Below are 24,234 nucleotides of genomic sequence, written 5' to 3'. Positions count from 1 at the left end.
CTCGACTGCTAATAATACGAGGCCGTTGGGATCCAGCACGGCGTTCCGTATTACCCTCCTGAACCCACCGATTCCATTTTCTGCTAACAGTCATTGGATCTCGACCAACGCTAGCGGCAATGTCGCGATACGATAAACCGCAATCGCAGTAGGCTACAATCCGTCCTTTATCAAAGTCGGAAACGTGATGGTACGCATTTCTCCTCCTTACATGAGGCATCACAACAACGTTTCACCAATCAACGCGGGTCAACTACTGTTTGTGTATGATAAATCGGTTGGAAACTTTCCTCATGGCAGCACGTTGTAGGTGTCGCCACCTGCGCCAGCCTTGCGTGAATGCTCTGAAAAGGCAATCATTTGCATATCACAGCATCTTCTTCCTGTCGTTTATATTTCGCGTCTGTAGCACGTCATCTTCGTGGTGTAGCAATTTTAATTTCCAGTACTGTAGTTGGAGTTAGACGCAGGGGGCATTCCATTTCAGAAATCGTTAGAGGATTCATTGTTCCGAGATCCAAAGTATTAATAATGTACCGAGAATATCACATTTAGGCATTACGTCACCACAGACAACGCAGTGGCCAACGGCCTTCACCTAATGACCGACAGCAGCGTTGTTTGCGTAGAGCTGTCAGTGCTACCAGGCAAGCAGCACCACATAAAATAACAGCAATCGTCAATGTGGGACGTACGACAAACGTATCCGTTACGACAGTGCGTTGAAACTTGGCGTTAATGATCTATGGCATCAGGCGATCGATGCGAGTGCCTACACTAACAGCGCGAGTTCACCTGCAGTGCCTCTCCTGGGCTTGTGACCATATCGGTTGGCCCCTAAACGACTCGAAAACAGTGCGCTTGTGAGATGAGTCCCGATTTCAGTTGGTAAGCCGGCCAGTATGGCCGAGCGGTTTTAGGCGCTACAGTCTGTAACCGCGCGACCGCTACAGTCGCAGGTTCGAATCCTGCCTCGGGCATGGATGTGTGTGATATCCTTAGGTTAGTTAGGTTTAAGTAGTTCTAAGTTCTAGGGGATTGATGACCTCAGATGTTGTCCCATAGTGCTCAGAGCCATTTGAACCTTTTTTTTTCAGTTGGTAAGAGCTGATGGTAGGGTTAGGATGTGGCGCAGACCCCACGAAGCCTTGACCCAAGTTGTCAACAAGGCACTGTGCAATCTGGTGATGATTTCATGATGATGTGGGCTGTGTTAACATGGAACTGACTGGGTACTCTGATCCAACTGAACCGATCATTGACTGGAAATCGTTATGTTCGTCTACATGGAGACCATTTGCAGTCATTCATGGACTTCATGTCCCCAAACAACAACGGAATTTTTGTGGATGAGAATGCTCCATGTCAACGGGCCACAGTTGTTCGCGAATGGTTTAAAGAACGTTCTGGACAGTTCTAGCGAATGATCTGGCCACCCTCATCGCCCCATACAAATCCTATCGAACATTTATGGGACAGAAGCGAGAGGTCAACTCGTGCAATAACCATTGACCAACCTGGTTTACGTTGTCCATTGTTTCTTTAAAGCGCCTCAGCCAAACACTGGAGTGTTGTGTTAAAAATAGCGACAATGCCACTTTTCTTCCCAGTTTCCAAATTTGGCAAGCCCCGTCCAAAACGTCGCGCATAAAAACTGGATTTTTCCTGTGCTCATACCTGGGGCGATAGAATGGTAGTGTCGAGTGCCTTGGATAGCTTGTGGGCTAGGGACCATTTGTGTACCCTACAGAAGGATCGTCTTACTGTAACTATCCTACACTACACGGTCAGAGTATGAATATCACACACTTCATCGAGCTGAGACAAATAGAGTAAAGCAGTTTGTTCTCTTTGCATTTGGTGTGGTCTACTGTGTGCCTTAAGGAGCTTATGCAGGCGTCATTTACTTCATGGGCGGTTCCTGAGGAACAACCAAAATACATTTTTTTGTACCAAAACTCAGCCGCTGATTTCCAGATGGCAATGCACAGCAAAGGGGTGAAATTTTTATGATATATTTCTAAGATTCCGATCTCGCACAACCTTGAAGATTTTCTTGACATCGTTACTGTTTCCGAAATACCAAGATTCAGAGATATCCTACTTATATACGTAAAATACGCACGTAAAATCCGATGTGAGACAAAAATGTAGTTTATAAAGTTCACGTAGAACGGAGAAATGCGCTGTAAAGCGTCTCCGCTATTGTCAGAATGTTCCTGGAAACCCCATGCTGTTATAGTACTGAAACATTTGCAAGATTTTTTGCGCACATAAAACCAGGTCTGAGCTGTAAAATTATATAGTTTTCCATTACTTCAGTTTCACATAAGCAAACTATCAAAATTACACTGACCGATAAAGTTCTTTTCACATGATCGAAGTGCCCTGCTGTAGTAGGGAAAAGAAGGGAACCAGCGCAAAAATGCTCTTATCGGAGTACGAAAAAGGCGAATATGCTCCTGTTTATTAGAAGATTCCGACTGAAAAGCGGGCTACCAGCTGCCTCATTCTACCTTCTTCAGCACCTTTAAAAATTTTCCGAATATTTTGGCACTTGAACATACTCTTGGTTTTCTGGCTGGGAGAGGTGATGATAGCAGTACGAAAGAGATGGAAAAGTAATAAATACATGAAGGTAGTGGACAGTGGTAGTAGTATAGAAAGAGCGAAAATGACAAGGGCAGTGTGGAAGAAAGAAATGGACACAGTGACAGTGGAACCTAGATGGCAGTCACAGAACAGTGCTAGAAAAAGAGTGAATGAATCAGTGTCATTGCGAGAGGAATAAAGAGAAAGAGAAAGAAAGCGGATGCGAATGACAATAACAACTAGGATGAGAGAGATAGTGAGAGTGAGAAGAGACAGCAGCAATGGGAAGAAATTAATGAGGTAGTAGCAGTAAGAGACAGCAAGAGGGAGACAGTGAGAGTCAGAGGATACAGAATTAGTTGGAAAGGCCGAAGGAGCCTGCGATTCTCTCAAATTCTTACTGTCCCCTGTCCCAGAGGCAAAGAGATAATGACTATGAGCTGCGCTAAATGTGAGTGAGAATGGGTATGTGGGAGTGGATGAGTTGGAGCAACTTACAGTGATAGACTAACGGGTGTTACCGAATTAAAGTTATGGGAGCTTGTGGTATTGAGAATTGAGTTGCATTTTAAATGGGACACGAGTATGTTTGCATGACAGAATTTTTGGGAAAAGTTTTAAGTTGCTGAAAAAGGTAGAATGAGGCAGCTGGTACCCAACTTTTTGTCAAAGTCGTTTAATAAAGAGGAACATATTCGTCTTTATTGTGCTCCGAAAGGAGGATATTTCAGCTTGTCTCTATTAAAGCCCAGGCATCGATAGCGTTCCGGTAGCTGTGCCTCTATGCTATCTGTGGGCGGACGACGTTGAAACCATCATCAGTACGTCTATTATCCCCCAGGTGGCAGGTGCACTAACTTTTTTTCTTCCGGCAGCGTGTCGACGGCCGGACGAGTTTTATGGCGTAGGAAAAATAGATTATACCCTCCTCGTGCGACAATCTGTCTGTTAGTGAAAACAGTATCAAAATCTCTACAGGGGTTCGTAAAATTATCCTTCGCATAAAGTCAGAAAAATACGGCGTGAGACTTACAGTAAAGTTTAGCTTCTCATTAATTCATTAAATGTTAAATTGTAAATTAATTTTTTATAGAATTAAATTGTAAACCTTAAATGCTGCGTCAAAGGTTTTAATTCCAAATTTGCTCCAAAACGTTATTCGTGCGGATTAGTTACCACTTTATCTCCCGTGACGTGGCCTGCAACTCAGATTCATCCCAGGACACAGTAGATATTACACACGGCCCTGCGTGTCACCACGTGAGCCAGTAAGCTAGCACGCAGTCCGAGGACTTCCCCAGCAGGAAGCTGGCTGCGTTCTGCTGTGTAGCTGGACCTTGTCCGCGGTGCGCAGATAAATGCGTTGTGGTGCTGAGAAAGATGCCATTGCGCGCGTGTGAGCACCGTTTGACGGTGGGGAGCGCTAGTGCCCGCCTAATGTATGCAAACTGGCGGGCGGGCCCGCGCCTATGTCACCGCCTAACGACACTTCCTGTTCGGCGCGGGGCGCGTAACACGGCAACGTAAACAAAAAGGCGTGTTTCGGTTACGTCAGGGACCAGTATACGGTACCGAGGGAAGGGCGGGCGTGTTGCGAAGTTCCGCCAGGAGAGCTGCAGGCCGCTGCATAGACCTCTCTAGAAAAAGCACTGGCTATCTGCGCTGTGCATCTTCCTCTTCTTCCTCTGCTTTCTTGTCCGTTCCCGTGTCTCTACGGAATCGGCATTGTTACGTAGGTTTTGGCAATTTTAGTGATATTTTGTAGCCGGGTGCCCTTCCTGACGCCACCGCTCTCTCCGAGACGGTATTTGTGTTCCTCAACTATCTGCTCAAGTGCTCTTCTAAATGTCTGCGTAGAGAGTATCAGCCCTGTCTTCATCCAGTTGTATGCGGCTACCCAACTAATTACCACATCCAGGCTGACTGGCTCACAAGCCCCCGTCGTTAATCGAAGAGCTGGATTCGAACCCGGCACGCTCGACTATCCGATTCCCAGAGGCGATGCTTTAACACCCTCGGCTACCTGGGCGTGTTCCCTGCGCAGTACGTCCACTGGTGCACATTTAGTAGGGTTCCCACGCCGTGTAAGCACACCCGTTAACTCCAACTCACGCTAACACCCTTTTAGAACGTCACCAGCCCTGACAATGGCCTCAGTTTGGTAATCAAGACGGTGACAAGTTTCTTGAAATATATCATCACGCTAATCATTGACGATTAGATACCGTAGGTCTACCAAACTGCGAAAATGAGTGCTACGTTCCTAGGAGTCCCAGTCTTTTTCAGCTGGGTTAAGATCGGGTCATTTAGCTGGCCAGTCGAGATCCAACAGAGTACCATAGAGTTTCTCAAAAAAACGTCTGTCCGATTCATGGCACGCAAACACCTCTCCCCTACCCCCCCCCCCCAAAAAAAAAAAACAAAAAAAAAACAGAGCCATTTCCGACATGCAATACACGTTCTACACAGGATGTGTTAAACACCTCAGTGGCCTGTTGGTGCACCAACGCCTTGCATCATTAAAAAGAAATGAAGTCAAAATTTGTCGGACCCACTACAGCTCTCTCTTAGGATGATACGCTGAAGCCGCGCGGGATTAGCCGAGCGGTCTGAAGCGCTGCAGTCATGGACTGTGCGGCTGGTCCCGGCGGAGGTTCGAGTCCTCCCTCGGACATGGGCGTGTGTGCTTGTCCTTCTGATAATTTAGGTTAAGTAGTGTGTAAGCTTAGGGACTGATGACCTTAGCCCGCATCTCGTGGTCGTGCGGTAGCGTTCTCGCTTCCCACGCCCGGGTTCCCGGGTTCGATTCCCGGCGGGGTCAGGGATTTTCTCTGCCTCGTGATGGCTGGGTGTTGTGTGCTGTCCTTAGGTTAGTTAGGTTTAAGTAGTTCTAAGTTCTAGGGGACTTATGACCACAGCAGTTGAGTCCCATAGTGCTCAGAGCCATTTTTGAACTGATGACCTTAGCAGTTAAGTCCCATAAGATAGCACACACATTTGAACATTTTTGATACGCTGAAAACAATGAAAAACCTAAACCCACAAGGCAAGACAGGGATTAGAACGTATGACCTTCTGATTCCTGGGCCTACATTTGACAATACGACACCTCTTTTTGTAATGGGGTTCATAATGGAGCTTCATCTTTTATTCAGACACTAATTAGCTCGTGTAAAAAACACAAATCGTGTGCCTAGTTTTGTTATTAAATAAAACTGCTTTTATTCCTGCTAACGGTCGCCTGAAACTCCTGCCAATCAACTTCTATGACACGGTGGTTTGCAGCGCATGTTTGCAGTTGGAGAAACTTGAAGTATTTCTAAAAATTCGTGCACGCTAATGTGATAGGCGGGCAATGACGCACGAAAGCTCAGAAAAAGAAACTTCCAAAGATATTAAAGTCTGTAATCGGAAGGGAACTCGGACCAGGGCGTTTCCGTTTCAATGGCAGCGCTTTCCCAAAGGAGCAAATTCAGAGTTTGTGTATACAAGTAATTCGCTAATATACTACGTCAGAACGTTGTCATCGAAAACGGGAAGTCCAGTTTCGATTGATACTGCTGTACTCCACCGGAAAATTTCATAAAGCGCAAATGTTACAGCCACATAAAAGATTCTTCCTGTTTCACTTTGGAAAAAGGAAAAAGAAACACAGTATTTCCTAACCAAAACGACACGACGTGGTGGATGATATAGTGTACCAACATTCGGGAGGTGCGGACATCAAGTCCCTGATGTCTCATGTCCCATTGTTATGTTGATACGTTTTGTTTCACTAAACTACTTGCGATAACTTAAATAGTGGCACGACCGACTTCTTCGCCCTCTTTCACTGTAACTGAGCTAGCGCGTCATCGCTGATGACCTCTATTTTACGTTTCATTTTCATAATCATCAATTTAACAATAAGGCCGACCAGAATTTTTGAGCCTACACAATTTTAAACCGACGTTGCTATTTAAAACAATCCGTTCACAGGCAGGACGAATTTCTCTATGGGACAAAACCGGAAGCATATTCACTGGCTAACGAAATGACAAATCTGTGCGTGTTTGTGCGCGTCGCAGAATAAATCTGTTGTTTCGTCAATAGAGCTGTGTCATATACAGCGCGCGTGGAACGCCGAGTGAATACGGAGATGCAGAGATGTACGAAACGGACACTCACCGCCCATAAACAAAGCTAACAAGAAAGCAACATTCGAGGCCTACAAATTTATTGGCTAGTACAAAGAAACAAGGAAATAAATTTTGGATGGTACGACTTCCCTAGCGCTGTCTCTATTATTACGGGTTCCTAGATATCTCGCTCCCCGCGCGCCCAGCGCCTGCATTGTAGTGCCGCGTGCAAATGAACGGCGAACACGTCCCCGCAGAAAGTCTCCGCACTATCGTGCGGCAGAATCGCGCAGTTGTACGCCCAGCCCAGCGCTGGGAACTTCATTTGCGCCCGCCGTACTCGCTCGTAAATCTGGCGGGCATCGCTGTAGTTCGGTCAATTACGTACGGGAAGCGCGGCGCCGCGTCGCCAGCGCACCATAGGCTGCATGGGCCGCGCTCGAAAGTACCGGCGTCACCGATAGCTGCGGCCAGCTCACGCCAACGTCTAGAAGCGCTTTCTGCTCCTTTCTGGCGTAAGTACTCGTCGTTAGTGGGAACACAAGCGAGGAACCCACATATACTCCTATTTATGTGCTTGTATATATGTTCCCAGTCTTCTCCCAAACTACGGGACAGATTTCAACCAAACTTGGAACACATGCACCTTACTGTCAGGCAGCAATCGCTGTTGGGGTAAGAAGGACCTGCCTAACGTACTTCGGGGGATATGACGTCATAAAAGACCAGATGTGTGAAAAACTGCAGCATCGTGCTTGATGTTTAAATTTATTACTTCTTTGCTGTTAATTCTATTCACAATGAATTTCGTAGAGAGTTTCCACATACGCCACCAAATGCATCTGCAAAATTTTATCATGGCACCACGCGTAGTTCAGGAGACGGCTAAAAAACTGCCATATTGTTCATGACGTTTAAATTTATTACTTCTTTTCTAGTAACTCTATTCACGACACATTTTGCAGACAGTGTCCACATATATCGCTGAATGTAGCTACAAATTGGTTCAAATGGCTCTGCGCTACGGTCGCAGGTTCGAATCCTGCCTCGGGCATGGATGTGTGTGTTGTCCTTAGTTTAGTTAAGTTTAAGTAGTTCCAAGTTCTAGGGGACTGATGACCTGAGAAGTTAAGTCCCATAGTGCTCAGAGCCATTTGAACCATTTTGAACCACGTGGCTAAGCAAAAACAATATCGTTTTGCTTTTATTTCCAGCTTTGGAAGCGTGCATACGTGGTGGTCAGAAACAGTCCGAAAAGCTTGTAAGTATGATGCAGTGTAGATTGTGCTAAGAAATACACGCTAAGAAAGGAATTCGATACGTTGCGTCATTTCCGAGTTAATTAGCAATGAAGTTAGCCTATCAGGCCGTTGCGCGCGCAAATTCAAGTGGCCAGATACAATTAGTGCCATCTGTTCTCTTAGAGTATGTGATAGCGCACGAGACTGCTCAGCCTTTAGCTCGGGTTCGATCCTTTCTACCATCTCTGGTCAAATTTTTGTAGCGCTCCCTCTTTCGGTTTTAGGAAACCTATCGAAGAACGCTTATGGCCCTCTGACGGGCAGCAGCTTCATCTTCCGCACGCAGCGGCCTGATTAGCTAACTTCAGCGCTAACTAACTCGGAAACTGTGCAACGTATTGAATTTTTTGTTAACAATTATTTCTGAGCACAAGATACCTTACAACACCCTTACAAGCTTGTCAGACTGTTTCTGGCCTCGTTGTAAAGCAACATGTGCTGTTTATTATGTAGAGTAATGGACAAGTGGACAAATGAAAGAACTATGCATTCTATAAATGCGATTCATCTACGACCAGAGCTATGAGACGTCGAAAGTTAAGCATAGAAATATCACAACCTGAAAAAATAGTTTGCAAGCAGTTGGCGTCCGCAGCTCGTGGTCTTGCGGTAGCGTTCTCGCTTCCCACGCCCGGGTTCCCGGGTTCGATTCCCGGCAGGGTCAGGGATTTTCTCTGCCTCGTGATGACTGGGTGTTGTGTGATGTCCTTAGGTTAGTTAGGTTTAAGTAGATCTAAGTTCTAGGGGACTGATGACCATAGATGTTAAGCCCCATAGTGCTCAGAGCCATTTGAACCAAGCAGTTGGCGAATTACGCTTGATAAATCATAAAAAAATTTCGAAATCTTCAAATGGCTCTGAGCACAATGGTACTTAACATCTAAGGTCATCAGTCCCCTGTAACTTAGAACTACTCAAACCTAACTAACCTAAGGACATCGCACACATCCATGCCCGAGGCAGGATTCGAACCTGCGACCGTAGCATTCACGCGGTTCCGGACTGAAGCGCCTAGAACCGCACGGCCACCGCGGCCGGCCGAAATCTTCAAAGCTGCTCCAAATGGGAAGCAAAAAACGTTGCTTAGGAAGAGTTAGGAGAAAGTACTCTTCATCCACATAGTTTGATTTTTGATGTTATGCATTTCATACTAACTCGACACGAAAGCCGGCCATTGTGGGCCGAGCGGTTCTAGGCGCTTCAGTCTGGAACCGTTTGACCGATACGGTCGCAGGTTCGAATTCTACCTCGGGCATGGATGTGTGTGATGTCCTTAGGTTAGTTAGGTTTGAGTAGTTCTAAGTTATAGGGGACTGATAACCTCAGATGTTAAGTCCCATAGCGCTCAGAGCCATCTGAACCATTCTTTTCGACACGAAATAAAAAGCCAGAACTGATAATGTCTATAGTGCTGTGTCCTAGTGGAATAAAGTAATAAAATAAAACTTGTCATTTTACCGTACTTCAAACTTCCCGTAATAAAATCTTTTAGTCCATGTACCAAAGCATTGCATACTCCTCATATCATGAGACTAGTCGATGAATATTGAACTCTGAAGAAATACATTAATCTTGTGTAGGAATCACCAGTATTTAAACACCGAAAGGTTATTGCCAGCGGGGTGTATTGGGTATACACTGTCTCACATTTGTATCAGTTTTAGTAGTCCTCAGACAAATTGCTTCTACGAGATGTTTGAAATAGTGTTTCAATTTCTAGTAATATTCTGGAACAGGTTGGGTGTTCAGCATCAGTTCAGTGCATAAATTTTTTTGAACCATTCCACTTACTTGAAAAGGGACGAATCCACAAAGCCGGATTTCCCTTGCCCTATCCATTTCGATTCGTTGTGTGCTGTTAAAGCGGTAGAGCCGCACTTTCTTCCATTAGCCCGCGTTCGTCCATTTTATGGCAATACTGTAAACATATCCGGCCCGAAAATGTATTGCGGCAAAAATTGCTGGGAAATAGTGGCCAGCAGTGTTGTAGTACATGTAGCTGCAATTCATGTGGTTGCAAAGTTGCCGGACGATATTGTCGGGATATATCGTCGGCAGTTGGCGATTTTTATGACCTTTGTCAACTTAACTTACAGAACTTGTAGGCAGCATTCAGCTGCTTCTGTCAAGAAATCGATAGCTGCATTTTTAGTATCACTTAGAAATATGTGTTACAATTTCATTATACATCTCATGAACTATGAATGAGGGGGCGGGAGGGGGAGAAGGGTTTATGGACGTTGCCTATAGATTCTACTCTTTAGCCGTGTGAGTTTAGAAAGTGAAAATAAGTGAGGTCGGTCAGAAGTTAACCTTCCGTTGAAAACAGAAGACTTAAGGCACTATCTCGGACTGGACTAGGATATAGACAGTACTATGTACACCAGGGCCATTCAGAAGAAACGAAGCAAGTATTTGTCTGAAGTGTCTTACGGAAATCGTGAAAAGCTTAAAGCAGCGTAGTCGGACTGTGATTTTGTTCTCACACCTGCAGAATGTGACTCCGGCGTCTCGACCAGTGCATCAGTTCGTTTATTAACTAAGAAGTTATTCTTCTTATTTACATGGTGCACCTGAACAGGTGTGTATTGTTATTTGGAGATGAGGTGAAGAATAAAGACCTGTCGATGGCCCGGCTTGTCACTAGTATCCGAGGATATTGCATATTTTGTCATATTTGACGTTACCGATTTTGCCTTTTGATATTTGCTGTAAAAAGTACTAAAGAAGTTCTTCAGTAACGAATAGGATGACACAAAAGTCAGGAGAAGGTGACAGTAGTAACAGTTTCTGTCGAGACGCCATATATTTTGCGTAATCTGAACCGCCTACAGCGAGTGAAAAGAAGCAATGGGAATTAAGATTTCCTAAGGATACTACACAAGAAATATTTTCCGTGTGTTCTGTTGGTGCACAGTGGGATGGCATTGGTGATGTTAAGTATCTCCCACTCCGCAGTCAGTATGGTATTGGGCGCACAAAAACAAATATGTAGATATTCTATGCGTGACTGGCCTCCGTAAATATAACTGTACTGAGGAGCCCTCTTATTGAAATTTGTTATATTGGCAGAACACTAGAATTGATTGCAACAGGACACGCTTGCCAACACCTAGAGCTGATTAATCGTTCAGGATAATGACGAAACACACCTGTCCTCTCGACCTGCATTTTCTCATTGTCAGTTATTTACGAACCAACCTTCTACGGCTCAAATGGCCGATATCAAATTTGCGAAGACTATAATCGTTTCTCCTATACAGACGCAGCATCGCAGAACCGTATTTATGTAGGAACTATCGGTCTGACCTCGACCGAATCGCTCCTAATTGTACAGGACCGCGGTTCGGTGAACCTTCACGACCTCATCCCGTGATTTACCGCACTATTTCACAAAAACTGCGTGATGTTCGTCTACAATTTACAAACACGCAAGTCGAGCTGTAGAAAGGCAAGATTGAAAAGGGAAACGGTTAGTGAAATCAATGAGGGCCAACAGGTGTGTATCAGCACGGAAGCTTGCGTGGCTGGAATAGCCGTCCATTAGGATGGCAGGAGTCCAGAGCTGGCTGAGGCTGATTATGCAAACGAGGCTGGCACGCTCCCGCACGGCGCTGGAAAGACGGCCGGGTTATACGACCGGTGCAGCGATAGGAGGCGCCTTCCCTCTTTCGGCGGCGCTCATCCTCGGTGGAAGGGCGATATGAATCCTTGGAGACTTTATTTTTGTCCAGGTGGGCAGTGTTACACATTGCTGTCAGAGTGAAACAATACGAGTCGTTTTCCCAATGAGTGGTCCCAAAAAATGTAGAACTTTCAGTTGTTTAATGTCTAGCCCTATATTCAGCAAACCGCCTTATGCTGTTTGACGGAAGGTGCTGTATGTACCTTCCGCCCATTCTCGTTCCAGCCGCGAATGGCTCGCGGGAAGAATGATTGGTAGTAATACTCCGTTTGACGTAGACTCTCTCAAACTTTATGTACATGACCTTTCCGCGAAATATACCTAGGAGGAACCAATACATTGTTGGGCTCTTCTAGGAAAGCAAGATCACGGATATTTAACAATAAACCATACCGTGAAGGTTAATGCTTCTATTGTAACATCTGTCACTGAAGTTCCCCTCTGACTCATTCCGTCCTTGCTGAACTAAATTATGACTAAACGAGCACTCTTCTTTGGCCTTTCACTGCCTCCATTCTCATGCAGATCCCATACTTAAGAGCAATGTTTAAGACTCGGTGGACCAAAGATTTTGTAAATTATATCCTTTGTGTGTGGACTACACTTCCTGACAATCTCAATCTGGCGTTTGGCCTTCAAAAGACTGGTTTCATGTGGTCGTTCCACTTTAAATCACTCCAAACGCATACTCTCAGATACTTAATAGGCGTGATGCTTCTAATGATTGTTCAGCAATCGTGTAACAAGGCAGTAATGGGTCTTGCAGCCTGTTTATCTACAATAACGTTACATTTGTTTATTATGAAGATCAACTGTCAGTCTGCCAATCCATTGCAGGTCTTTTTGCATTTCGCTACAATTTTTTAACGTTACCACTCCTCCATACTAAACAGCATCATACGCAGACAGCCTCATGGAACTTCAACGATATCCACTAGGTCATGTATATATAGACATTTTGAACACTTTTGGAACAATTGTTTTTCTACATACATTACCTTTGCAAAAAGCCATATCCTGGGGACAACAACGTGTTGACAGTACAGGTCACTGTCAACTATCAGTGTAAAAAATGATGTTCACCCTACATTGCAGTAAATCGTTTCACAATTCAGTGATGCCGGCCGCTGTGGCACAGCGGTTCTGGGCGCTTCACCTAAGAACCGCGCTACTGGTACGGTCGCAGGCTCGAATCCTGCCTCGGGCATGGATGTGTGTGCTGTCCTTAGGTTAGTTAGGTTTAAGTAGTTCTAAGTTCTAGGGGACTGATGACCACAGTAGTTAAGTCCCATAGTGCTCAGAGTCATTTGAACCATTTGATTCAGTGCCGGAAAACTATAATCAGTGACCAACCATACGTCTCAGAACCATTTCCTCGCTATATGAAAGAGAAAACATATTCTGTCGCAGAGAAAAGGAGTTCGTAAAGATGCAGCAACACGGACTACTGAATACTCCAAGACTGGATAAATATCACCTCCACTGATGAGTCACGGTACAAGGTTTTACATGCCAATAGCAAGGCAGAGTAGGAATACGTCGAATCGTCATGAGTCAAAGCACTCCGCTTATCAAGAGAACGAATTTCAGGCAGGTGATGCACCTGTCCTGGCGTGGAGAGTCTCTACGTGGGCTGAAATGAGGCTCGTGATGCATCTGGTATTGTCTCTCAGATGCGAACGGTGTAGGAACCTACAGGGAAATAATGTGCGCCTACGGCACCTAGAAGACGGCATGCACCTTCAACAGGACAATGCACGCCCCAGTGGCTCCAGAAATGTGTCAGAATTCCACAGACGTTGTGGAGGTTGCGAGGCTTCATCGCTGTTGAACACATATGTTACAGCATGGAGCACATGTGACAGTGCTTATTTAGGTTGTACGAGAAGACAGAGAAAACGTCGCTGAAAGTTTTCTCAGCCGCTTTTGGGGCTGGTGGTCTGGCATCTCAGTCTCCATTGTCTAAACACAGGAGACGAGTGAACAAGTTTCGAGACTTCACAATAAATTGCTTTGAGTATACTTCTACTAGCCAATATGCATTAAATTTTCTGGCTTTCTTCGAACTCTCACTGAATTAATACGGCTATCTTTTTGAGATGGGGAGGGAGAAAGCGTTTGCCAGCCCGTGATTCTTGCTGGGTACACTCTTGGGTATATCTCCAAATGGTTGAAATGGCTCTAAGCACTATGGGACTTAACATCTGAGATCATCAGTCCCTTATACTTAGAACTACTTAAACTTAATTAACCTAAGAACAACACACACATCCATGCCCAAGGCAGGATTCGAACCTGCAACCGTAGCAGCAGCGCAGTTCTGGACTGAAGCGCCTAGAACCGCTCCGTCACAGCGGCCGGCGATATATCTCCAGCTGCACAACACGTGCACACATATCGTTCTACACACCAAGTCTGGATTGACTAACCGCAATATTGTTTCTATTTTGTAATTTTCTTGATAAGGCATAGGCTAAGCAACAATGCGCTGTGCTGGAATGATATGTAACGCGAGGAGTAAACGGCATCGTTGCCTCTGTCTGCAGGTTTACGAGGAAGAAGCGGCCATGGACGAGGAAGATGAAGACATGGAGAGCGACGAGGACTTGCAGGACTCGTTGGAGGGCGACGACGACGGCGGGTCCGGGGCAGACGACGACGACTCTGACGAGTCCGACGAGGAGTACGCGGACGACGACTACCTGGAGTACACGCTGCCCGCGCCCGTGGGGGCGGCCGCCGCCGAGACTCCAGACCAGCGGCTGCGCGACAAGTACGCCGACGTGCTCGCCGGCATGGCCAGTAAGCTGCAGGAGGCCAAGCGGGTGAGTACGGCGCCACGCTGATGGCTGCCGTAGGGAGAGGCATGTTCCTTCTTACTGCGTTCATCCTCCTTACGGCAGGCGGACCACTGGAAATACCTACAGGGTCTTCACAATTCATTTTACATTTCTCCAGAGGTTGCAAAGGGCAATTAGTAGATCGAGTTTTACAAAGAAACCCACGTCAGGAAACGGTCCGTTGCCGTGTTACAAGGAGAATAAGAGCCACTCAATGGCGCGCTAGATGTTTGTTACGCAGTTCGCCTGTTGTTGTAGGCTACCCACATTCAAGGATGACACGATGAAGCGATGTCACGTGATGTCCTCTGTTTCCATATGCCTTGTTTTCGAGCTTTCTAGTGATGCGTCAGTTGATATTGCGGTGACTAGTATTGCACTAGTGGCAACGGCCTTGCCGCAGTGGATACACCGGTTCCCGTCAGATCACTGTAGTTAAGCGCTGTCGGGCGTGGCCGGCGCTTGGATGGGTGACCATCCGGGTCGTCATGCGCTTTTGACATTTCTCGGGGTGCACTCAGCCTCGTGATGCCAATTGAGGAGCTACTCGACCGAATAGTAGCGGCTCCGGTCACAGACAACCATTATAACGACCGGGAGAGCGGTGTGCTGACCACACGCCCCTCCTATCCGCATCCTCATCTGAGGATGACACGGCGGTCGGTTGGTCCCGATGGGCCACTTGTGGCCTGAAGGCGGAGTGCTAATAGTACTGTAGTAACAGGATGCCTAAGTACACGTTCGCAGAGTACACCGATAGGCTGTTAATTTACGGTGAAGCTCGCCGTAACAGAAAAGAAGCTTAACGTCTGTACCACGAGCACTTTCCAAATCTGTGCCTCCATCTCATCCCATGTTTGCCATAGTAGAATAGCGGCTACGGGAATGTGGGAAATTCACAACCGATAGAGCAAACTGTGGTGCTCCCAGAAGGCGGAAGAGGAAGTGGTTCATCAATTTGAAGGGAAACCATCGACGAGTACTCGAGCCGTTGCACGTGACTTACAGGTATCTCATATGTCTGTCTAGTGTGTTCTGCATGAACAGCAACTCCACTGCCCGCATCTCGTGGTCGTGCGGTAGCGTTCTCGCTTCCCACGCCCGGGTTCCCGGGTTCGATTCCCGGCGGGGTCAGGGATTTTCTCTGCCTCGTGATGGCTGGGTGTTGTGTGCTGTCCTTAGGTTAGTTAGGTTTAAGTAGTTCTAAGTTCTAGGGGACTGATGACCATAGATGTTAAGTCCCATAGTGCTCAGAGCCATTTGAACCAGCAACTCCACACTTACCACCCTCAAAATGTAGACGCCATGCTCCCGGCGGATTTTGTGCCACATTTCAGTTTCTGTACTTGGTTTCAACACCGATTTGTGGATTTTCCGTAGTTTCCAAGGCGAATTTTATTCATTAAGGAAGGGCATTTTAAGAGGGAAGATGTTTCGAACGCTCGAACATTTACGATGAAGAAGATCCCAGAGCCACGTGTACATGAAGATTCTAGCTCACCTTCGGCATCAGTGTATGGGCATATCTGCGATGGTGGTGCGACTGGGTCGTACATCCTTCCCCCTCACCTAAAACTGCCAAGTACTTGATACTCCTGCAAGAAGTGCTGGCGGAGTCTTTGGAAGATGTTGTTCCATTGGACATTTGGCACGAATTGTAGATCCAGCACGATAGCGTTGCAGTACATTTTGCAGTTCGCGTCCGAAACCATCTGAACGGGGACAGGTGGATCCCTCGCGGTGGGCCATATGCTTGGCCACCAAGATCCCCGAATTTAACCCCTTTGGCCTTTTTCTTGTGGGGCCACATGAAGAATCTTCTCCACGAGATCTCCGTCCAGTAGGAGGAAGATCCAGTGGCACAGATCATTGCTGTGGCAGAAGTGAGTTGCCATACATCACGCATGCTGGGAAGAGTTTATGCGCAACTACTGTGTACACCGAATTTGGCGGTCGTCATATCGAACAGCTGTTGCAATGTCACGCTAAATAGGAGTGAAATCTGTACATCTTGTTTCCCTCGTAATACGCTAACGAACCGTTTCCAGACATGCAAAATTTGATCTACTAAGTTCCCCTACAACTTCTAGAAGTATGTAACATGAATGTGAAACACTCTGTATATTTAGAGGGTCGTGTCGCCGTTGTTGTGATTTTCAATTCGAAGACTGGCTTGATGTAGCTCTCCATGATAGTCTGTCCTATGCAATACGCGTCATCTCTGCATAAGTCCTGCAACCTACATACATTTGAAGTCGCTTATTGTAGTCAAGACTTGGTTCCCTCTATAACTTTTATCCTCTCCCTGCTTCCTCCATTATCAGATCAACCGGTCCCTTCTTTGAGCCCATTGCCATACAATTTCTTTACTAAAATTTTCACATTGCCTATACTTATTTTTGACAATTTGTGATGCTCTCAATAACAACATACTAAATGCTTTTTCACAATAGTTATTTTATTCTGTATGGAAATTATACTATGCGACATATTCAAAAATAGTTTGAGTAAGCCAGATCTTAAAACAATTCTCCACATGTAGAAAAACTTTGCACTGATCACATTGAACGCAGAATTCTCTTCGTTTCCCTCTGTCGTAATACACCCTGCACCTTGTAGGAGGGATTGCATTTTTGTCTCTTTGAGATATTTATGTAGGAAAAAAACCCTACTTCCTTCTTTGGAATCGTACTGAGTTTCCTCCTTGATTTTCTCCTTGATCATGTACTTGCATTTCTGTTGGGTTTTTACCTAAGGACCTGCACATATTAGCATCTATATTACCTTCAATGTTTCAGACATTATTCAAACATTATCCCAGTTCCACTCGTCAGTAATTGTCCGCGATCTTGCTTTTCTGGCTCCCTTAAATCGCCTTCAGTGTTATGTATATACCGTAATCCTCTTCATAACAACTAATAGCATAGCTACTAGAGGCAGAGTGTGTAAAATAGCTGTTTCCATCACAAAAATCACTTTCTTCGAGCAGCTGGCGTGTTCTTTCGGCTTCAGTCAACAAACAAAGTCAACTTTTCGTCGTGAAAAAGTCCGCTCACGAGACTCATTGGCTTGTTTCAACACACACAGCTTCTGCCATCTATTGACAATGCGTGTGAACTAATGTCAGGAGGACAGAGCCCCGCTAAAGAGATCCGTTACGTGTCGGTTATATGGCGACAGAATATCTATCGCTGTACGTTAATACACACGAGTACGACGATGGGTTAGTCGAGATGTGCTATAAAACTCTTTCCTCCATGATTCGATTCAGTACCTCCTCATTAGTAACACGATGCTGCCCATCCAATCTTCTGTAACATCACACTTCAAAAGCTTCTATTCTGTTGTTGTCTGAATTGTTTATCACTCACATTTCACTTCCGCACACGGCTACACGCCAGACGAATACATTCAGCGAAATCTTCTGATGCTTAAATGTACAGTCTTGATCATCTTGAGCTACAGAACTGAGTCTTGTCAGTAGGAAATAGGAGTCACCGCAGCTTTGTTGGTACACATTTATTACGTCACGACCTGTTTTCGTTCAAAAGAGCACCGTCGGATACGCTGCCAACAGTCTTCGTAAGAAATCCTCACAAGTAGTACGAGACTCTACACAGCATGCCGTCTTGCTTACACTCGCTGCTCGCCGTGCTTCTACCAGGCGGGATTCATATGATGATCCATTCATTCATAAGTCACATGCTTGCGCAAAAGAGGGCATATTTATGGCGAGAACTAGACAGGGCTGTAGGGATAGAGGTAGAACTTAAAAACAGGAAAATAATAATAGCTGATCAATGGGTAATTGCCAGACTACTGGTCTTGAGGTCTGTGGTTCGATCACCACACAGTCAAACGATTTATTCCGTCACCTATCACTTCTTTCACGTCATGAAGAGATTTGTTTGATAATGTGAAAAATGTCAAGCTGCACCGCGTGGTTCGGAGTACAAGTTTAGCTGTAGGTCTCTGTGTCCCCCCCCCCCCCCCCTACTTTATTCACTTGACATCATACTTTATTTGTCTGTAATTCGTAGACAAAAATCTGTACATCTCACTAAATCAGCTGATTTCGGCCTCTGTTACTACACTCCTGGAAATTGAAATAAGAACACCGTGAATTCATTGTCCCAGGAAGGGGAAACTTTATTGACACATTCCTGGGGTCAGATACATCACATGATCACACTGACAGAACCACAGGCACATAGACACAGGCAACAGAGCATGCACAATGTCGGCACTAGTACAGTGTATATCCACCTTTCGCAGCAATGCAGGCTGCTATTCTCCCATGGAGACGATCGTAGAGATGCTGGATGTAGTCCTGTGGAACGGCTTGCCATGCCATTTCCACCTGGCGCCTCAGTTGGACCAGCGTTCGTGCTGGACGTGCAGACCGCGTGAGACGACGCTTCATCCAGTCCCAAACATGCTCAATGGGGGGCAGATCCGGAGATCTTGCTGGCCAGGGTAGTTGACTTACACCTTCTAGAGCACGTTGGGTGGCACGGGATACATGCGGACGTGCATTGTCCTGTTGGAACAGCAAGTTCCCTTGCCGGTCTAGGAATGGTAGAACGATGGGTTCAATGACGGTTTGGATGTACCGTGCACTATTCAGTGTCCCCTCGACGATCACCAGTGGTGTACGGCCAGTGTAGGAGATCGCTCCCCACACCATGATGCCGGGTGTTGGCCCTGTGTGCCTCGGTCGTATGCGGTCCTGATTGTGGCGCTCACCTGCACGGCGCCAAACACGCATACGACCATCATTGGCACCAAGGCAGAAGCGACTCTCATCGCTGAAGACGACACGTCTCCATTCGTCCCTCCATTCACGCCTGTCGCGACACCACTGGAGGCGGGCTGCACGATGTTGGGACGTGAGCGGAAGACAGCCTAACGGTGTGCGGGACCGTAGCCCAGCTTCATGGAGACGGTTGCGAATGGTCCTCGCCGATACCCCAGGAGCAACAGTGTCCCTAATTTGCTGGGAAGTGGCGGTGCGGTCCCCTACGGCACTGCGTAGGATCCTACGGTCTTGGCGTGCATCCGTGCGTCGCTGCGGTCCGGTCCCAGGTCGACGGGCACGTGCACCTTCCGCCGACCACTGGCGACAACATCGATGTACTGTGGAGACCTCACGCCCCACGTGTTGAGCAATTCGGCGGTACGTCCACCCGGCCTCCCGCATGCCCACTATACGCCCTCGCTCAAAGTCCGTCAACTGCACATACGGTTCACGTCCACGCTGTCGCGGCATGCTACCAGTGTTAAAGACTGCGATGGAGCTCCGTATGCCACGGCAAACTGGCTGACACTGACGGCGGCGGTGCACAAATGGTGCGCAGCTAGCGCCATTCGACGGCCAACACCGCGGTTCCTGGTGTGTCCGCTGTGCCGTGCGTGTGATCATTGCTTGTACAGCCCTCTCGCAGTGTCCGGAGCAAGTATGGTGGGTCTGACACACCGGTGTCAATGTGTTCTTTTTTCCATTTCCAGGAGTGTATTTTCAAGTGTGCTATAGACGGACAAAACAAAATATGATTATTGATATTTTATAAACCATGAGCGAAATATTTACATACCCACATCGCTCGGGCACAATAACCGGCTACACGTTGTAGATAAAATACTTTGTGACTCGATAGACTATTTTTCAGTGTGTTTTGTTACATGACTGTAAATGAGGATGTACAAAAATGGAACGTGTTTCCTGGCAGAGGTGACGATGTGCGCAGTCAGAGAAGTGCTCACGTCGACAGCAGACGAAGCAAGCACGTCGGCCGTTTGTCAGCCTGCTGTGCTTGCTACGTGCGCTGTCAGCCTGCGGTCTGCGGGCAGGAAGCGGCAGCGGCAGCGGGCTCCCTCAGCTGCCGCAGCTGCAAACGCACTATGGCCGAAGTGCAGAGTGAATCATGTGAGGCAGCATCAACAGAGTAAAGATTAAAAAGAGAAATACAGGCCGCCGTCACGTGGACGGATTCTTCTGTTCTCCTGGAATGAAACCGATTGTCTGCAGGCAGACCTCGGAGTGAAAAAGTAAACATATTCATTGAAAATAATTACTATGAAAGGCAATATTTGCTACATTCCCATCTACAACCTTTTCCGGAAAATTTTCTACGCACACCCTGTTTTTATTTGAGGTTTCGACCCTTCACTGTGTCATCATCAGTACACTACAATCAAAAACGCGAAACAAACGCTATTAATTGGAATAAAATTGAATTTTCATAACTTACAGCCACGTGCAACAGAGTTCTTACGTTATAGATTATACTGCCCTTAAATATAAATAAAAACGACAATTACATTCAACTAATACTATGAAATGAGCGCCGGCCGTGGTGACCGAGGGGTTCTAGGCGCTACAGTCTGGAACCGCGCGACCGCTACGATCGCAGGTTCGAATCCTGCCTCGGGCACGGATGTGTGTGATCTCCTTACGTTAGTTAGGTTTAAGTAGTTCTCTAAGTTCTAGGGGACTGATGACCTCAGAAGTTAAGTCCCATAGTGCTCAGAGCCATTTGAACCATTTTTTGAAATGAGCGTGGACAAATCTTAGGTCTTGAAACATAGTGCTCTGTACGATAAATGAAAATATTATGGATGTTAGCCGGATTATAATTGAAAATCTAAGAATAAAATTTTCGTGTGCATCGTCAGTCTTACACGTTTAAGATAGTAGCTTGTGATGAAATTGGTTTCTCAGCGAACCCATTACAAGATTTTGAACTGGAACATAGTTTAAATGCGAAGTCCCCTGGTGAGCGTAGAAACAAAGTCAGCAATCCACCAGTATCGGTGATGGTGGTGGTGGTGGTTGTGAAGATGATGACACTTTCTTCTGGGGATACGCCTAGGTCGTTCGCAGACAGACTGACAATTTGTCTCGACTTGTTCGAAATGAGGCACGCGAAACTACTACAGAATTAATATCAACTACTGAATATTCTGTCGGTACCTGGAGGAAGAGACATATTACAAACTTAAATACGCAGTATTAACGTTCTACAGTAATTTTTATTTAATACTTCGTTATCAACCCCTCATTAAAACCGTAATTTCAAATAGCTTCAAGATATCTCCATATTTGCAGGTTGTATGTACATTCTTAAGTAACACGTAACGCACATACCAAAAAGTGTGGGATATTTCTGGTAAAGTAAGGGATAAAACGTAGCAAGATTGTGAAATCGTGTAGTATTAACTGCATATATATTCTAAACCTGAAGACCGAGGGATAAAATGCCTATGCCTTCTTTCCACGGAGAATCATTGTAAAACTCCGACGATCTACTGTACAAATGTTACTGCGTCTGTTGCAAAGTTATTACAGCAATCTAAGCAAATACTAAAAAAGAAGTGATTGGTTGCAGTGGCAGCCACGTAGACACCACAGTCGCACACAGAATACTTTGGTTTGTGGTTCATACGGAAATAGAGTGTCACGAGAGAAGGTAACGATGCTTTATTAACCAAGGACTTCTGGTAACCACGAGAAATAAATATGGAAATCAGTGTGCGCAAATCACAATATGTGTTAGTGGTTCTTCCTCATAGACTGTGGTCCTCCTTTTTGTTATAATTAAGGATTTGCTTCCTACAGTCAAGTACCGGAAAACGAGACGTAGACCGTTCTGGTATTTTTACAGGGAAAAGAATATAGTGTGTCAAAAACATTTCCAGTTTTGAGGAATTGGTACAAAAAAACGTTCTAAAATATATAGAAGATGTCTTTTAATTAAATTTTTCGGATTACCATCTGAGTGACAGTTTATTCCTATTGCGATATTTTGATGTTTTGTACCGTCACCATGGCGAAACCTCGCATTATGACGAAGCTAATGCTGTGATGATCACACGAGAAGATTTTGGCACTGAAGTTCGCCGAGAAAATTGGTACATGCGTAAAGAACTACAGGTAAATTTAGTTGTCTTGACGCCAATAAAAGAAGAGGTTACATAATGCCGTTCAGCTGATGGACGACTACTTTCAGATGATAGCTCCTATTGCAACTGGTACCGTAAAGTATATAGTGAGACGTAACCAATAACAGGTACGTAGGAAATAGGAAATTGTCAAGGAACTCAAATTGTGCCCAATTACCATCATGATAGACAGCCACTACTAGAGTCATATCGTGGGTGTCTGTCATACTGGTAATGCTTTGGGCATATTTTGAGCGCCTTCACAATTTTCAGTCTGCAATGCACCTATTACTAGTTGCGTCTCACAACGGGCTTCATGATATAGTCACATGTTTTATCTTAGTTAAATAATCGTACATCACATTTACATTGAAATAATCCCTTTTGTTTTACTTATAAATCTAATGTTAACTCTTTCATCTCTGGAAGTGGAGATGCTTTGCAGGTATTGTTTATATTGGTATCGATATCGGAATATGCGAGTAAGACGCAAAAAGCAAGTTTACCTATTTCATAATTTATTCCAGCTGCTGGAACAAAGTCATAGTTCGTTTAGTGGAAGTGCCAGTTAGAAAAAGGTGACAGGGTGTCAAGCAATTTCAGCCGAAATCGTCATTGACAAGTGAAGTTAAGTTTCATTATTCAGTTACAAGAAGCCTTTGTGCAACTTGTAAGATCTGTCATTACCAGTTAAGCAGAGAAGCAGTACTTAGTAATTCACTACCAGTAAAGTGTTCACACCCGAATCTTGAAAGAAACGAATCCCATGTATAAAACAGCTCCGAACGTTTGGGCACTTTACAACTGAGTTATTAAGTTAAATATTTGACGTTAAGCAAGTAAGCGAGAAAAGTGAGATTTTTCCTAAATATGGAATTGTGCACCATACACTGTGTTCTTGAGGTGATGGGTTCAAATGGCTCTGAGCACTATGGGACTTAACATCTATGGTCATCAGTCCCCTAGAACTTAGAACTACTTAAACCTAACTATCCTAAGGACATCACACAACACCCAGTCATCACGAGGCAGAGAAAATCCCTGACCTCGCCGGGAATCGAACACGGGAACCCGGGCGTGGGAAGCGAGAACGCTACCGCACGACCACGAGCTGCGGGCTAAGGTGGTGGGTCTAGAACAGGATAAGGAAGAGAGTATACCTGCTGTTTCTGCTTTTTGTGCATTGTGAGTCACATTTTTTATCTTACTTATATAACATTTCATAGCATTTACACTAAAGTAATTCCTTTTGTTTTATTCCTAAATATAATATTAACTTTTTTCATCTCTAGAAATGGAGGTACTCTGTAGATTCGCTAATTTAAAATATTTGAGCCAAGAAAATTTCACTGCACCACATACTTGCTTTTATACACAACTGTCCATTAAAATTGCTACACCAAGAAGAAATGCAGATGATAACGGGTATTCATTGGACAAATATATTATACTAGAACTGACATGTCATTACATTTTCACGCAATTTCGGTGGATAGATCCTGAGAAATCAGTACCAGAACAACCACCTCTGACCGTAATAACGGCCTTGATACGCCTGCGCATTGAGTCAAACAGAGCTTGGATGGCGGGTACAGGTACAGCTGGCCATGCACCTTCAACACGATACCACAGTTCATCAAGAGTAGTGACTGGCGTATTGTGACGAGCCAGTTGCTCGGCCACCATTGACCAGACGTTTTCAATTGGTGAGAGATGTGGGGGATATGCTGGCCAGGGCAGCAGTCGAACATTTTCTG

At 45.5% G+C, this 24,234-nt stretch overlaps 1 protein-coding gene across 1 annotated transcript in view; it reads left to right on the top strand.

The window, feature by feature from the left end:
- Positions 1-24,234, top strand: part of LOC126190997 (uncharacterized) — a 390,280-nt gene that overhangs the window by 315,149 nt on the left and 50,897 nt on the right. The window contains exon 2 of the mRNA XM_049931678.1: positions 14,243-14,521. Within this exon, the coding sequence (XP_049787635.1) occupies positions 14,264-14,521 (258 nt within the window). The 5' untranslated portion in view covers positions 14,243-14,263. The remainder of the gene's footprint in view (positions 1-14,242; positions 14,522-24,234) is intronic.

This window comes from Schistocerca cancellata, chromosome 1 (genome assembly GCF_023864275.1).
Source record: "Schistocerca cancellata isolate TAMUIC-IGC-003103 chromosome 1, iqSchCanc2.1, whole genome shotgun sequence".
Classification (NCBI taxonomy): Eukaryota; Metazoa; Arthropoda; class Insecta; order Orthoptera; family Acrididae; genus Schistocerca; species Schistocerca cancellata.
The sequence above is the reverse complement of the archived record's forward strand: the minus strand, read 5'-3'. Positions and strand labels throughout refer to the sequence as shown.